Here is a 17,482-nt window from a genome sequence, read left to right on the forward strand (position 1 = left end):
GCTTTTCGTAGAGAAAACCACTTCAGCAGTAGATAGGATCATCGGATGAGGACGTGGGTTCAGAGAGAGGAAATGAATGTCTCAGGCAACAAGAGAGATTGATAAAGATTTGGAGTTATGAGAGAGGCTGGCTTATTTAGGAACCACAAGTCACCCCTGACCAGACTACACAGAGGAGAGATAGGTAGGAGGGATAGCCAAGGCTGCAAAGGCAGGTGAGAGCCCCTAGAACTGCCCCAGCTCTTACACAGGTGGACACAGGGGCTCCTCCCCTCGGGGGAGGCCTGGGGTGCAGCCCCTCAACCTCAGAGTTGCCCCTTTGGTCATGGGCTTCAGGGACAGAGGGACAGCCTGGAGCTGTCCCTCAGCCCCCTCCCCACTGCCCCAGAGAAGAGAACTCTAGGGAGAAAGAGGAAGGAGGGCCCTGGACTGTCCTGCTACCCTGAAATCGGATCTTAAAACCAAGCAAGTCAATCAACACACATTTAGCAAAGACGAATCCTGTTTAGTTCCTGCTCTGGAACAACTCATGGCCTGAAAGGGAGAGCCAACAAGGCCAGAGTCATGGGTTGACTTGTTTGGGAGATGTCAGCACCACCGTGAGGAAAATCCGCCTCCCCTATCCCCTGCCCTCGGGTGCTCGCGGTGCCCCACGGAGGCCCTTCAGGAATCTGAGGGCAACCTTTGTGCCCCCTACCCCGCTCCTTCGTACCACAACCCCTCAGTCTTCGCACCCAGCCAGTTCTGGTCCAGAACCAAAGGCCATTTCGTGTGCATTCAGCACATGTGTGGGGACCTTCAGTGCCTGTCTGGCAGGACAGACCCTTGCTGTTGTGCATATTGTTGCCATTTGGAATGCTGCCTGGGTCCAGACAGTTGGGGTGGGTGGGAAGTGGCAGGACCACAGATGAAGAGCCAGCCCAGCTTTGACCACCAGCTGGCAGAGGACAGGCTCAGAGCTCCTAGAGGTGACATGAATCCTGGTGACTCACTCCCTCCCCACTGCACCCCCTGCTCAATTGTGGAGTTCTTCACAGACACCCTCGGAAGGTGAAAGAAGGTCAGAGATGCACTACGGGTCCCACAAGGTGGACATTACGTGAGAAGTCTGTGCAGCCTGAAAACCACAGTTAGCTGAAGGCGTGTAGGGCTGTGGTAAGAACAAGTCTTCAGAGTCTAGCAATCCTGAATTTTTTTTTTTTTTTTAATTTTGGCAAATTACTAAGAATTAACTTCCTTCCTTCAACACGTGTTTGATGAGTATTCATTGTGTGCCAGGGACATTGTGCTGGGTGCTGGGATACAGCCGTGATCAGGACGGTGGCTGACCTCAGAGTTTCCATCCTAATCCGGAAGATAGTAAACAAATGATAACTTGATACTGGGGTGTCAAGATTAAAAAAATTTTTTAAAGTAGTTATTTTGATGTAAAATTGGCTTCCCTGGTGGCTCAGCAGTAGAGAATCCGCCTGCCAATGCAGAAGACATGGATTCAATCCCTGGGTTGGGAAGATCCCCTGGAGAAGGAAATGGCAACTGACTCCAGTACTCCTGCCTGGGAAATCCCATGGACAGAGGTGCCTGGCAGGCTACAGTCTGTGGGATCACAAAGAGCCAGACATGACAGTGACTAAACAATAGCAAAAACAACTAATAAAGATGTTTAGTGGGTGTCAGTCACCTTTCCTTTTCAGAGAGAAGCGAATATGTCCTTTGAAACAGGCCCCTACAGTTCCCCAATGTGGATAAAATACCTTGACCACCCTGACTGGGGACTTGGGCCCACTTCTGCCACCCCTGTCTTGCTGGGCTTCTGCCCCATAGAGAGGGGGCTCTCTGGGTCCATTCCAGCTCTGCTGCTCTAGAGTTTTGACTCCCCAAGGGACAAGCCCCACTGTGGGGCAGGGAGGTGGGGATGTGTGCAGGGGCGGGCATCCGCATGCACTGCAGGGGTCTTGCCCAGTCCAGTCTTTAGGGCTGGAATGGCCTCTCCTGCCTCTGCCTAGCAAAGCCTACTCCAACCCTCACCCACAAAGAGCCCTCAGAAAACGGGAGAGGGTCAGGGGAAGGACCCCAAGGAGCTGCTGCTGACAGTGATCCCATTGCTCTGCCTTACCATCCCGCCATCTTCCCTCGACCTTATCTCAAGTTCCAGGCAGAGCTCACCTCTTCCTTAAGGCCTTCCAGGGTCCCTGAGCCCGTGGTAATCTCTCTGCAAACCTCTGCAGATCATGACGTTGCCCACGTCCTGGTCGACCAGTGAGCCTCCATAATGTGCCGCTTGCCTTCCCCGTGTGACGATCACTGCCCCACTCCAACCCATGCGGCCAGCTTCCAGCCCCAGCCCAGGAGTCTGTGACTGTCCTTCGGAAGCCTTCCTAGTCTCCTCCAGGTGTAGCGCCCCCCGCTTTGCTTCTGTTCCCGAGTCTCTACCCTTACCCTTGTCAGGATGGTGTTAATGGTCTGTGGTCTGGCTCTCTCCACTACTGGACAGCACATTGTTTGAAGCTGCCTAGCTCAGGGCTGGCACTAAGTGGGTGCCTAATAGATTCTCACTGAAGGAATGAGACCAGGTTTGTCCCTGCCCTCTCTGGAAGCGCAGCGGGGCTAAGAACCATGCGCGTAGCTGTGGCAACAGGTGAGCGTGGCTGACGCTTTCTGAGAGAGGAGATCCACCTGCCCAGCTGTGGGCCGTCTCGCATCTCTTTCCAAGGCCTCTGTGTCTCTCCTTCACTGCTGCTATCTCTTCCCATGCTCAGCTCCTTTTCAACAAGTAGAATCCTCTTTTTTTTTTTTTGACAAACCCAGTGTGCCTCTGGTCCACCAAAGTAGGCATATGCTTTAAGGATTTTGATTTGCTTTTTTGATCCACTTTATATTTAGGAAGAAACTAGAATTATACCAACAGCAGAGAAAAGTCCTGTTCATTTGCAGGAATAAATGGAAGACTTTAATACTTTGCAAGAAAAAATCTAATATTATTAGCCTTTTTGTTTCAACAGAAGTCAGAATTGATTTTTAGTGTCCAAACATACATATTTTGAAGAAAGGGGTGATTTTTAAACCTCCAGTTTGTGGACAGAGGAGTTGCAGCAAAGAGTCAGACTTGACTGACCACGCAAATAGAACATAAGCATCAACTTCTTAGAAAGATTTTCAGGAAGAATGGCGTTAGCCCAGTTAAGCTAGACAAGAATAGAGAATGTTATAGTTTCATTTATCTGTTGTGCCAGCAAACATTTACCAAGCCCCTTACTGTGCACCATGATTCCCTTTTTATGGGAAAGGCCTCTGGGGCTTAAAAAGGTAAAGGAAATAATAGACCCAGGATTTGCACCAGGTTTTCTAGCATTGAATCCAGTGTTTGTCCATCAACTCACAGCTATTTGTATGCAGTATAATGAGAGTTTCATGTGTTATATTCTCAACGTCTCCAGAACTGGGGCATGCTGTATTTGTCTCCGGGTCCCCAGTGCCTCTTCCAGGGCTCGATCTTGGTATGCAGTCAGGGATTGTGTGATGAATGGGCTCATGAATGACTGAATGAAAAGACAAGCACTGTCTTTTATACTCTTTCAAAAGCTTTTTTTTTTTTTTTTTACCCAGCTGAGAGGTTTCTCTCCATGGAAGGTATATTTTCTCCAAAATAAACCTGAAGTGGATCAAAAGGCTTTTTATTTTTTTGATTCCTACTCTTCCCACAAAGTGAAAAAAAGTTGCTTTGTTACTTAAAATATCTGCACCAGATCCATGCAGTGCCGTCTCTTAGCACAAGTGCTTATTATCGTGGCTAATTTGGTCACATGTGTTTGAAGGAGAACAATGCCTCAGAAATTTTTAAAAGCAAAACAGCAATCTGAAGCGTTTGTTGTAATGAGATGTAAATTGCCAGCATCGTAGTGGAGCCGACTAAAATTTGCAGTGAAGTGTTTTTCTCCCCCTTTTAAATTAAAAGCACTAGAGGCCCTCCCTCCTCTCTGGGAAGAAACCACATGCTTTTTGTTCCTTTTCTTTCTGATTCTGTACTACTAAACACGCCGCATTATTGACTGATTCACCCCTTCATTCATCTGCCATTTTCTGAGCCTGGGTCTGAGCCTCCGGGGTGCGCCTGCCTGGCTCTCTGGTGGCTGTTGGCACTCCCCATTTTGCAGGCAGGAAAGCTGAGGCACAGAGAGGTGAAGGAGGCAGGTCTCAGGAGTCACACCGGGGTCTCCTGAGGAACCGCTTCCAGGAGGAGCCTTTCGTTGGTCTGTCCTCCCCGCTGAGATACCAAGTCCTTCTGTGTACAGTGCCAGAGGAGGCAGTGGCAGAGGGCAGTGCTACTCCCTGGCAGCCACCAGGCATTAAATGTGCCGATCGGGGATGTTAGAAAGTAGAATTCCTTGAGAGCTTGGGAGCCGGAAGATCCCATTACAATAGGCTCAGCATTCAACGAAACTCTGTGGGTCCCTGAGCAAACTGGCAGAGGGGAGCGTAGTGTTGGGTCTGTGTGCCATGAGAGCCTGAACACCTGCTCTGGGCCAGGCTCGTGCCAAGGACTTGGGGCACAAGAGGACCAGCGGGGCCCTGGTTCCCAGGGATTAGCAGTGGCTAACTTGAGCACCCGAATATGACCCCCACATGGGGCAGGAGCAGGGAGGTGGGGGTGGTGAGCCACCATTTACCGAGCACCCACTCCGCGCCAGAGTCTGCGTGAATCATTACACATATGAGGTTCACTCCTTTACGCTGCAGCCTGGCTGAGTCACTGTTATCATTCCTCCTTTCAGGATGAGGCAACAAGAGTCAGAGAGGTTAAGTCATTATTGACGTGTAAAATTACCTGTTGATGATTGAACTGGAACCAGGCACTGTGCTGAGCCCTGGTCTCTGATATAAAAAGACACAGTCTCTGTCTGCCCTCCGGCCTCACAGTCTAGTGGGGGCGGCAGAGAAAGAACTAGATGAATGCAGCTAACTATTACCAGGGGAGGAGGGCGTCCCGAGGACCTGGCTAGGCAGGCCATGAGGGAGCAGAGTCTGCCTTAGAAGAGAGGACCAGGGAGGGTGGAGCCAGAGAGGTGACCCTTTGCGCTCAGCTCCTGCTCTTTATGTATCCCTGTGTAGCCATCTGAACTGTCCGTTCCCCTGGCTAGATGTTTCCAGTTTCCACTTTACAGCCCTAACTTCTACTTCCTGGGCTGCAAAAAGGTTACAGGTATTTGAAAACAAATACCTGTAAACATCCCATCCAGTCCACCCCAGGCACCTCCACTCAGCAGCAGGGCTTTATTTCAGAATCTCTGCTTCAGCCCATTTAAGTCTCTTGCTCACAACTCTCTTTCTCCTCTCATGTTATGAAGAATTTACTGAGAGCCTACACCATGCCAGACATTGCCCTAGGTGCCAAGATTACAAAGAGAGTGAAACTTTACCCTTGAAGAGCTTCACAGTTTGATGTGGACAGCAGACAGATTGGTAGATGATTCCAAATATAATTTGCTGGAAGTATTTACGATTTAGAGACCCCCTACCTGGTAGTGATCAGAGCAAGGCCTCACAAAGGAGACATCTAAGCTCTGTTCTGCAGTCTAACCAGAGACTTGACAGGCAGATGAGATGGCATTCAAGGCCAAAACAGTAGCACATCCAAAGGCTCAGACGCTTGGGACAACACAGCACCTGGGGGACAACATCTAGGGAGAGCAGGAATTGAGCACCAGAGATCAAGAAGAAGCTGGTTGTATTGGGGGTCTTAAGGAGGCTATGGTACACAACTTAATTTTGAGGGTAGTGGGAGCCTAAGCTGCGAAAGATCTGGTTGTGAGTAGATTTCTTTGGCAGCTGTTGTGGAGATAAATGGACGAGAACTAGACTGAAGTCAGAGCTGAGTTGGGTTCGTTCTCTTGTCCACGATCTTCCTCTCATAGAAGGAGAACCTAAGATGGCCGGTGCTCCATTGGCTGTGAGGCTCCACTCCTTTATCTTGCTGCTGAATGTCAGAGCAGGAAGAGACCTCAGGTGCCAACCGAGCCGTGCCCTTTGGGGAAAGCCAAAGTAATTGCTTCCTCCCTGACCTAAGAAAAGATCAGATGTTCCACTTGAGTTTTCTCATATCTCAGAAATACAACTGAGATCTCATACAAAGAGGAGAAACTATGGCATCTGCTTCTGAACCTTTAGAGTTATTCATTCATTCTTGTCATTCTTTTGTTCATTTAGCAAACAGCCAGAGAACATCTTCTCGTGCCAGGGGCTGTGGATAAAGACGAGAAAGCCTTAGGCCCAGCTCTTGAGTAGGTCACACAGAATTGGGAGTTGCTCCTAGAATGGTGACGATGCTATCAGTCCCTCACTCTGACAGCTTGTGCATCCATAGTTCACTCGCCTGTGGTCACACAATTAAAATGTAGCCAAACTAGGAATAAGACCTAAACTCGGTCTCCCAAGATGAGCCCTGCTTTTCAGTTGGCTCTGTGCCGGTCCCCAGTCTCGCCACATTCAGCTCAGCTCTGTGCCTTCATACTTCGTTGAGCTTCTCAGGTTCCACTAGTGGTAAAGGACTTGCCTGCCAATGCAGACTAGAGACGTGGGTTTGATCCCTGGGTCAGGAAGATCCCCTGGAGGAGGGCATGGCAACCCACTCCAGTATTCTGGCCGGGAGAATCCCATGGACGGAGGAGCCTAGTGGACTGTCGGATCCGTAGGGTCGCACCGAGTCAGACACGACTGAAGTGACAGCATGCGCTCGTGCACTGAGCACGCACATGTGCACCTCCATTGTTGGAGACTTCAGAGATCTGTCTCGCAGCTACCAGCAACTCAGAAATGGTTTTATCGGTCTAGGAAGCCCTATCGTGAGGAATTTTTGTAACAAAATCACCAATACCTTCCCCACCACCAGCCAAAGCCAAGGGTATAGCAGTTTAGCACAGTAAATTGCAGCCAGGTTGTTGGTGAGGGCTTTGGCACACAAACAGCTCCATACCAAGCGGCCCACATGGTAAGACTAAGGGAAGGCTGGGCCATGAAACTCACTGGTGACTTAAGTTACGTGCACAGTCCTGGGGACCGGCCTTGGCAGGAGCTGAATTTCTGATCCGAGTTAACTCCTGAAATACTTGCATAGGGAGAATTTCTAGGATGCCAAAACTCTCAGTTGGCCTTTGGATTTGCTCACCTATAAAAGTTAATCAAGTTATCCGGCCTTACCCTGTTTTTCTGCCCTTTGGTAATCAAGACACAACAGGTGATTTGAAAAAGAGTCCATCATTTTAAAAATCTAATGGAGGAAAAAAAAGTCCTCCTTAGAAACCACCACCATTTATCTCCTGCCTTTTACTGTTTAAACTGTACATAATTTGTGTTGATTGCATTAAAATAAAAATCAGGATAGCTGCCGGTTCAGGCAATCAGGGGCTTAATCTGTATTGTACTTTAATTTCTTGGTTGAAATGCGCCTGTCTAGATACTAGGTCTTGGGCGGGGGAGGCCTTTGCATTTCTCCCCCTGCTTTCCTATCTTCTGCCGTGGCCTGCTTCATGTAGGCTGCAGAGATGGGGTTTTGGCAAATACACAGTTTGCATACTGTAGTCATTGCTACCCTGTCTCCACCCCAGTTTTAAAAGGACCTCTTTTCCCTGCAGGAAGTTGAATCCCTTGCATTTTCATTCAGACAGTGACACCCTAGAAGACTGCTTCTCATTCATGTTTAATTAGAGTCTGGTCCATTCTTGTCTTCCACCTTTTCCCCTGTGATGTTCATACCTCATATTATTTTCAAGCTGGGGTTTAAGTGTAGTCCAATGGACAAAAATAAGCCAGCATATTTTTTTGTGTGTGCCACTATGTGCTGACAGATGCATAGTTAAAATATTTGCCTTTGATTTTCCTTGGAGTTCTAGACAGATCTCTTTTCTTAACTGCCTAGGTCCCGCCATTGACTTGGAAAAAGTAAAATCAGAATGTCTCGAGCCCGAGCCGGAGTTACGGAGCACTTTCAGTGAGGAAGCAAATACGTCGTCCTATTACCCTGCTCCTGCACCTGTCATGGACAAGTATATCCTAGACAATGGCAAGGTAGTGTTTCAAGCTCACTCTCCATTCCCTACAAGTGTTGGTTAGTCAGTGCGAAGGTGGAGGGTACGGTGGGAGCTTCCCGAGATACAGCGACTGCTTGGCCTTGAGGCCTAACCCTGTGACTGCTTCCAGAATCCATGTGCTGTAATCAGAGGAGCTTTACTAGGACTTTTTCTCTTCTTTTTTTTGGTAAATATTGGGCCAAAGCAACTATAAAACTAAACTGACATTTAAAAATAGCTTATTAGTGAGAAAGATAATTTAAAATGATAATCTGATGAAACCAGATGCATAAAATGTATAAGGTGATCTCAAGATAAGATATCTGATTTACAGATATGGCTGTGGCTGAGTAGTTATTCATTCATTGTTTGCAAAGTACCTATGTGTTGTAAGTCCTATCCTAACCCTAAATGCCGGGGATACAGAGGTAATTGGGACATGCTCCTTACTCCTAAGCTGCTTTCAAGTTGTACACTCAGCTTGTTTAGCCAGGGTCCTAGGACCACATATAACTCCTCAGATTTTTTTGTAAGACTCCTGGAAAAAAAGTTATGAAAGAAAACTTAAGCACTATTAGTAGTTATATTAGTGCAGGGTGAAAAGTAATGGAATAGCCTTTGGAAGTCTTAAAGTCACATATATGACATAGCAGCAGGGCAAGAAGAAGACTTCTAATATTCTTCCTACATCCAAGTGAATTCATCTTGGAGGAAATACACTGGCTGTCTTTGTCTAGGCACTGGTCATATTCAGTTTTACTGTAATAGTCTTTGCCACCATGGCATGCATTATAGACATCACCTCTCCTTCTCCCCAGAGACTCATCTGTCAGTCTGTTTTTCTTGCCTTATGCTTCAAAAGGTCTCTGTTTATCCAGTATCATTCCCCAGTGGGTTGATGAGAAAGGAAAGGTTGTTTTATTTGGGCTTCTCCAGATATATCCCTGCAGCTGGCCAGGCTGAGCCAAAGCAAGCATTGTCAAGCCAAGGAAATGAAACTTGTTGGTCTTTAGGGCTCCCTTGGATATGCTGCCCTCCTCTTTCTATCCATGTGCCCTCGACTCCCTCAGAGCACTTCCTCCCCTGCAGAGGCAGAACTGATGGGTCAAACCATAGGCCTGTTCTGTCCTGCCTTGCTGCAACCTACAGGCTTTAAGAATCTGTTTTGCTGGGAAGAGGTGTCATGACAGAGTGGAAGTAGGCAGCCTGGAGCCTGAGTTTAAGCTTAACTCTGTCCTACTTGTGTGACTCTGAGTGGGGGCTTCCCTTCTCTGGGCCTCAGGTGGGATCAGATTAGTGCTCTCCATAGTCATTAAAAATGACTTAAACTGTGTATCTAACTTTGGTGAACCTTCAGTAATTAGAGATGAAGAAGAGACTTTTCTGTCTTAGTTGATTTCTTTTTAGGCACAATCACGTAGTGGAATGACTATAGACTTTTTCTTAAAGTAGCTTCTAAGAGAAATCTATTTCTCTCTTGCTTTAAAGACTGGTGGACAGTTTCTGGGCATTATGAGGGTCTCTTTTGAAAGGATCATTTTCCCTCCAGGAAATTGTGTCTCTCAATTGTCATTTGATTTTTTTCATACTCAAGCTGCACAACCTATCTTGAAAGTGCCAAGTTTGTTTTATCCTTGATTATGGCCCATATGTTGCTATAAAACTAACTGGCTTTTGTTTCTACCAATTTATAGTCAAAGGAATTGATTAAGGGAGGGAAAGGAAGCAGACATCCTGGAAATGCACGGCAGCTTGCTTAGAACAATCCCCCACATCCCAGAAGTAGTCATTATTATTCTTGGCTCTGCTGTCATTTCAGACCCTTCCTTCTTTCTGCCTCATTCTCTGTGACGCCCAGAGCATGGGAATGAGATCCGTTTCCTAGTAGGAAACTAATTTTGTCCTCCAAAACATTTCACAAAGGCATTCTTTGATCAAGTCCCATCCTACCAGATGCCGTATTTTTAATAACCTCCCTTGAAAGCGTTAAGGCTGACATTTCAGTCCAATAGTGAACTGTGGTTTATGTGAATAAGGGCTTGCCATAAAAGTTACTTTCTGATTTGGCTCAAGCGCATCTCTTTTCTTTGTCTTAAGATATTTTATTTCAAAAACTCATTGAATCGTAAAGCTTCAAAGGCCATCAAAGTTTGAATAGTCTAATTTATACGCGGGATGGATAGGGAAATACATCCAGAAGAGGGGCTTGTCTACAGCTGTACACCAGAGAAGAGGCAGGCAAAAAGTAGAGGCCAGGTCGCCCGGCTCTCAGGCTGGTGCCCTTTCCAGCCTGTTCTGCTACATCCTTGAAAGCGGGGCGTTGCTCCAGGTGACCCTGAGTTCTGTTGACCTCAGGAACCCTTGTCCCAAATGCCCCAGCCTATTCCTATGATCAGTCTTAACTCAAGGCTGTTTCTTTCTGTGCTGCATAGCTGGCCTTGTACTCGAGTGCATGTCAGAATATATTTTCTTCTTCAAGGAACAGCAGCTCATCTGAACTGAAAGCCAGTGCCATTAAGACATATTAAATATGTGCATCAGTTTCTTACAGCTTTGTGTTCAGACTAGTCTGGGCCACTTTGTAGGGGACGAAAGAGGCAAATCCTGGACCTCTCCCCATGGAGATGGACTGCGAAGGTAGTGAGGGCTCTTAGTAAGTTAGAAATTCAGAGTGGATGGAACTTAGCCCAGGAGTAGTGAAGGAGGTTTTCTTTCATTGGGGGCTGGGGTTTAAAAGATTGTCAGGCTTAAGGAGATGTAAGGGAAGGCTTTCATCCCTGGGTGCGGGAGAGGCATGAACAGAGACATAGATGGGAGAAAGAAGGCAGCAAAAGTAACAGTTTAGGGTTGTGTGCTACCCTCCTGATATTGTTCTCATGGTATCTCACTTATCTTCAAAATAGCTCTTTATTCAGGTGGTGATCTGCCTTTTACAGCTGAGAAAAGAAAGGCTCAGAGAGGTACAGTGACTAGCCCAAGATACCCAGCTGGTAGGTAGAAGGGCTCGGATTCACACAGAGAGGAGACTCTAGAGCCTGTCCTTCTGTCACCAGACACTGGACGTAGGAGAAAATGAGTGAATTTAGGGACATCGTTGAGTGGTAGACATGCTATGCTTAATAGGTTGAATGGAAACAGGATTCTAGAGGACCTTTAAAACTGACTGAGGACGTTGCATTTGATGTGACAGAAAACAGGGGGCCATTCAAGATTCCAGAGGGTTAACATAAAAACACAGTTGAAAGACTGTGGAAGTCATCTAGTCAAAGAAGGAAAGCTGTGTTTTAGGGAATTGATCTGGCAGTGTTTACAGCGTGGGTTGGTCGGGGCAGGGATTGGGGACAGGAAGGCCAGCCAGTGGCTTTTCTCCAGGTTTCCCTGACTGCAGTGTGACCCACAGTGGGTGCTGGCCGGCAAAGTGGTTGGACAGGTGCAGAGGGAGGCTCCGGAGGAAGGCCAGATGAACATAAATCTGCTGTGTTTCCACCACGTCGGCACCACCATGCCACTGGCAGCAGCAGGAGGCCAAGAGAGTGTGGGCTGCAGGGTCGTACGGATTTAGAGGTGAACCTTGATTCCAAAATTTTCTGATAGTATGTCTTAGGAAAACGAATTACTCCTTCTGAATCTCTGTCCCTGTCTGTAAATATTTCTACCTATTTCCATCTCTTAAGGTCATTATGTTTATAACTAAATTAAGAGTGCAAGACCTAGTTCATAATGGGTACTCAAAAAAATATTAGTGTCCCCTTTCTCTTGTAGAAGAACATTGACCAAGATGACTACCACCTCTCTTTAAAGAACAGTAAATTGAAAGGTTGTAGGAAAACAAGGCTTGAGTAGAAAAGAGCAAAGATCTTTGGAAACTCGAAGTTGCCCTCCATCTCCAAGGGTTCTGATTCAGTGTTTAATCTAATTCGCATCCCTTGTTTCCTCCTATCTCAGGAAGCTTGCGTGGGTAGCCACAGAGAGTCATCCAGGGAGGTGACTTGGGGTCCAACAGGGAGCAGGAGGGAGCTAGTCGCCAGCAGGCCTGATCGGGTACACGGACTGCCCACCTGCAGTTGAGGCTGCAGAGGAAAGGCCAGACTCGACCTTGGGTGGATGTCGCCCAGTGGCCCCAGGCCAGCACATCTCACTCCAGGGCTGCTTATCTTCTTGAGCTATGTGGGCAGAGTCGCAGCACTGAGGTTTGCAGCGCAGGGAGGCCAGGTGGATCTGGTTATCTGATACGGTGCCTGCAGAGGTCTGAATGATCTTTCGAGCAAAAGGAAGTGAAGTTGGATGTGGCAATGTTAGATTGTTTACCTACTCACATTCGTGGGTGGGCTGTGTTGCTCTGTTTTTTTCTTGTTCATGGTCTGAAAATGCCAGTAATTGGTGAAGGAAGAAGCGTTGCTGGCTGACCTGTCTACCCATCTGTGCATGCCCACTGTGCTTTCCAAGTCGATCTTCAGTAGAGAGCTCTTCAGATATGTCTGAACCCTGAGTCCTGCCAGTCCGCTGTCAGTCTGGCTGTGTGTATTCTGTCTCTCAGACCAGGACTCCCCCAGGATATCTCCTGACCATGCAAGGTCCACGACTGACGGTCTCTGAAGACAAGGACCTTGGCAGGGACTTTCCAGCCCCCCCAGAAAATTTAACTCATCAGCGGCTGCCTCTCCCACTGTTCCCACAGAGGCCACATCCACCCTCCGTGGACTCGGTAGAAACGCGGCATGAATGGCAAGGTCTAAGTCAGAACTTCATTTTTAAATGATTAACATCAGCAAATGGTTTTTAAGTTGTTAAAAGAGCCAGAAAGGAAAAGGAAACCTCAGAGCTCCTTGCTAGATTATTCTGGGACATCTGTGTTTATGGACTCTACTCTGAAACTTTGAGCGCTTCCCTTATAAGGAGCAGAAGGTTGCGTTTTGTTCTGTGTGCCATCAGAATCAGACCAAGGACACAGTGGTTGTGTTTAATTTGTTAAAATCATAGGTCTTCTGAGCCAGAAGGAACTTAGCTGAAATCTAGTTCTCCCTGCTCAGTTCCCGAAAACTGAAGCCAGAGACAGAAAGAACATGCACACACTCCGCGAGTGGCAGGACCTGGGCAGGTTCCCTCCGGGCGGGTTCCCTCCCCACTCCAGCGGCTATGGCCGCCACACCCCACTGTACCCTGGAGTCACCTGGGGAACCCCACCCAGACAACACAAATCCACTCTGCAACTTCATCGTTGAGTGACTTTTCAAAGGTGGCTGCACCTCTCCCAACCAGGTTTTTCTTACCTGAAATGAAAATAGTGCCCCAACACCTTCCTTCCAGGGTGGCTGTGGAGATCCGAGAGAGGGGATATAAAGCACTAGCGTAAGGCCTGGCACAACACAGGTGTTCAGTAAATGAGGATTATTATTTCCCTGAAAGAAAGGTAATTGGTATTTATGGCGCAGATCTCTTGCAGTTGCGCAGCAGTGTCTTAAAGGACAGGAAAAGCTTCCCGCCACCATCCTGTCCGACTAAACCGGTGCTCGCTTATGTTCTTACCCCTTCCAGGTCCATCTGGGAAGCGGGATTTGGGTTGATGAGGAGAAATGGCACCAGCTGCAGGTCACGCAAGGAGACTCCAAGTACACGAAGAACCTGGCAGTCATGATTTGGGGCACAGACGTTCTGAAGAACAGAAGCGTCACGGGAGTTGCCACAAAAAAAAAGAAAGATGCAGTCCCTAAGCCACCCCTCTCACCCCACAAACTAAGCATCGTCAGAGGTGAGTCCTGCGCCGGAGACGCAGTGACCGAGATCCTGCCCTCACCTCTGTCAGGAGCGTTCGGGGCCCGTTTCAGTTCAGCACGCTTGCTGAAGCCTCCCCGTGCCGGGGCCTGGCCTGGGCACAGGAGCTCAGGAGCAGATACGGACCTGGTCCTGAGAGCGCTCACATCTAACAGGGCAAACGAGCTGTAGACACGAGTGCGGTTCAAGGAGCTCGCATGCAAGAGGGACAGAAGGGGGTTCTCAGGAGGGCAGGACACCCCTGGCTGGGAAATCAGGGAGGGTTCCTGGGAAGTGGGTCACTGAAGTGGGCTTTGAAGGACCGACCAGACATGGGGACGCAGATGTTTAAAGAGAGGTGCTCTGCACAAAGGTGTGGGGCTGGGAAAGGAGGCTGCTGTGTAGAGCGCATGAAGGTCGAGGCTAGGGCACCAGCTCCTGGGGGTCCTAGCGTCGCGCCTGGAGTACTTAGTGAGATGAAGACCAGCCAAAGGGTGCTAGACTGAGCTTCTTTTCTGGGGGTTGGGAGGGTTTGGAGGGAAGGCAAAGAGGCGGACTCTCTGTCTCTAACCTGGACTGTCATTTTCCTTCCCTCCTGCCTTCCTTTCTCCTCTCTCTTTCCTCTTCCTTCTTTCTCTCTTCTGTCTCTCCCACCTGTTCTCCATCTGTTCACTAAGCTCTTATTCTTTACCAGACTCTACCATGTATGGAGGACTTAGAAAGGGCTAAGACAGTCTCCATCTGCAAGGAGCTCAGAGTCTCATGGGAAAGGTGAACACAGAAAAGCTAGTTATAGTACAGAGAATGCAAATTACAGAGACAGGAAAGTACACGGGAGCAGGGAAAATATAATAATTGCTAATTATTCTGAGCACCTACGATGTTTCAGGTCCTTGTTTTTTTATGATTCTATGTTAAAAATTCTTTTACATATATTAACTCATTTAATCTTCATAACACATAACTCTCCCTTCTGTTGGCTGCTAATATTATCCCTGTTTTTGATGTGGAAACTAGACACAGTGATGTTAAGTAACTTGCCCGGATTACACAGTTTCAGGACTAGAGCCAGGAGTCCTAGCCAGGAGGGCTGGCTTCAGAAGCTGTACTCCTAACCTCTCTTCTCTTTAAGTGTCCAGCTGCAAGGTTTTGATGAAGAAAGTAAGACTCAACCAGTCAGCATGTGCATTTCGAACAGGCCTTGTGCCAGGTTGTAGAGCAGACAACAAATATGTCCACGAACAAATCAGATAATTTCAGGTATTGATGAAAGGCTGTGATGTATATCTGAGTGAGACAGTAGCCATGTTAGCTGTGGTGGGTGGAGAAGACCTATTCGAAGAGGTGGTTTCGAGCTGGGAACTGGATGTGGAGAAAGCAGTCCTGTGTGGTTCCGAGGGGGCGTGAAAGAGGCAGAATAAATAACAGGTTCAAAAGCCAGCATGCTCAAGGGGTGAAGAAGACCCAGGCAGCTGCAGAGTCATGAGTGCAGGGAGACTGAGGCCAGGGTGGTGGGCAAGGGATGGTCTTGGGCCTTGAAGACGGCGATGAGTGGCTTGATTTACTCTTCTTACAGGAGAAAGATAGTATGGAGTCTTCAGTGGGAGGGACTCAATGGGACGCCAGTGGGAGGCTGATGCAGTGGTACCATAGACTGAGGTCAGGGCAGTGGGGACAGAGGGAAATGGTCAGTTGCAGGGTGTATTTTGGAGGTCCAGATGTCAAGACACAGAGAGATTAGGTGACCAACTAGAAGTCGTGGCTACCAGGTTTCAGAGCCTGGATTGAAACCCACCTGGCTGACTCTGATCTGGGGTTTGTTCTGGAGCTCAGCTGCCTCCCTGGATGGCTGATTCATGATTAATTGATTTAGGCAGAAACTTATTTTTAGACAAGCAGAGGTAACCTGTAGTCTGCCCACTGTCTGAAATGATGGAGGCTAATTTAGGGGGTCTCCCTGAGAAAGCGTCCTTCCTGGGGACACAGCCCCGCCTCCCCAAGGGGTGGCCAACCTCTGATTCTGTTCCACTCGTTGGAATGTGACTCAGCAGGTTCCCTATCACTGTCACGCCATGGTATAAAGTCATCTGCCATGTGTCTGCCTCGGACATTAGTGTGACTGTGTCAAACTCACCTATGTCCTCCTTGCCTTATACAGGACCTGACCCTCTGGTAGCTCAGTCAGGGAGGGCTGAACAAACACCATCCTGAGACCTGCAAGACATCCCCCGATTGACTGTTCACACGGTTTCTTGTGAACCAATTTCCCTCCATGTCCAGTGTCCTCAGCTGAACACTTACCTCTCAGATGGTTAAGAGGGCTGTTTGATAGCTTGGGTTACAGTTACGCTGGAGGTGTGAAAACAAATTGCCATTCTTTCCTGAGCTGCGCCATAGGGCTGGCCTGACTTCGTGATGGTCATATCATTGAAGTTCACGATCGCTCAGTGCTTTTCAACTTTCGGCCCCTCCCGACTGCTCCCAGTGAGAGCCAATGGAAAACAGAAATTGGAAAGGAGTATCAAAAGCTTGGGGTTGGGCCCCAGCTCTGCTTTGCCTTAACTCTGAGCTGACCCCAGTTCTGTTCAATTTTGTTTCCCCAGGCCCCGAGCAGTGCTCATACCAGGTAGATGCTTGATGTGTCCACGTGTAACGGCAGGATCATAGCCCTTACCCCGGCTGCCCAGTGGACACAGAGACATTATTTATGTGCTTTGGACCCCAGGCAGATTGATGTTCTTTGTAGCTGATCTGGTCCCTAGTACTAAGGGACAATCTAGAAGAAAACACCTTAGCCATATGGCTTGAGGCCATTACAGACTTACTGTCTTCAGCCCCACAGGCCACGCCCTCCAAGTTTCCCTCACTCATCCAACTCAATTTTCCAAACCCTCTTTAAAGCTTCTCTATTTTTCCTATGAGAGTCCACACCTCTTTTTTCAAAAGATGACCTTGTCTCCTCCTTCACAGAGAAAAGAGAAAGAAATCCCACAGCTTAGATCCACCACATCTACAAACTTACCTGGACTCCCCAGTTTTATGCCTCATGTCCAAAAGAAGAGTTTCCTTGTCTTATTTGGGACTGGTCATTCTCTCTTTCTAAATTTCAGCCCACCTGCCTTCCTGAGTACGTTATTCCTCCCACTCGGTTGGTTCCTTCCCCGTGCCATTTAAATATACTTTGGTCACTCATTTCTTAGAGAAGCAAGCAAAGCACTCCCCCAGGCCACCTCCACCACCCAGCTGCGGCCCTGTCTTCCTTTTCACATCCAGGTTTCCCGAAAGAGTTGCCTTGCCGACACTCACGGCCCGCATGCACTAGCAATGTCTGGCTTCCGCTCCAGCCCTCTGCATGGTCTATCCTTGCCAAGCTTCCCTCCGGCTCCTCTTCACCCCTCCAGGGCAGGACTCCACCTCCTCCCCAGCGTGTGTGACTGCTCCTCCTTCACTGAGAAACCCATCCTGCCCGCTCAGGTCTCCTCCTGCCTGTGGCTTCTCATCCCCGTTGTGGGCTCCTTTCCCCTGCCCTCTCCTCCATCTCCAGCCCTCCTCCCTCTCCCTCCACAAAGCTAACCTCTGCTGCTCTCACTCCGCTTGGTTCCCATTGACCCCGGCGTGCACACGGCCCAGGGTTGAAATCCACATTCATCATCTTGGCCGCTGCCTGG

At 48.4% G+C, this 17,482-nt stretch overlaps 2 protein-coding genes across 3 annotated transcripts in view; both read left to right on the plus strand.

Annotated features, from left to right (window-relative positions):
* AGBL4 (AGBL carboxypeptidase 4) overlaps nt 1-17,482 on the plus strand; it is a 1,406,543-nt gene that overhangs the window by 1,176,387 nt on the left and 212,674 nt on the right. The window lies entirely within an intron of this gene.
* BEND5 (BEN domain containing 5) overlaps nt 1-17,482 on the plus strand; it is a 48,752-nt gene that overhangs the window by 25,133 nt on the left and 6,137 nt on the right. For both annotated transcript variants that reach the window (XM_043877226.1, XM_043877227.1), the window contains 2 exons: nt 7,913-8,061; nt 13,599-13,812. In XM_043877226.1, the coding sequence (XP_043733161.1) occupies nt 7,913-8,061; nt 13,599-13,812 (363 nt within the window). The remainder of the gene's footprint in view (nt 1-7,912; nt 8,062-13,598; nt 13,813-17,482) is intronic.

This window comes from Cervus elaphus, chromosome 20 (genome assembly GCF_910594005.1).
Source record: "Cervus elaphus chromosome 20, mCerEla1.1, whole genome shotgun sequence".
Taxonomy (NCBI): Eukaryota; Metazoa; Chordata; class Mammalia; order Artiodactyla; family Cervidae; genus Cervus; species Cervus elaphus.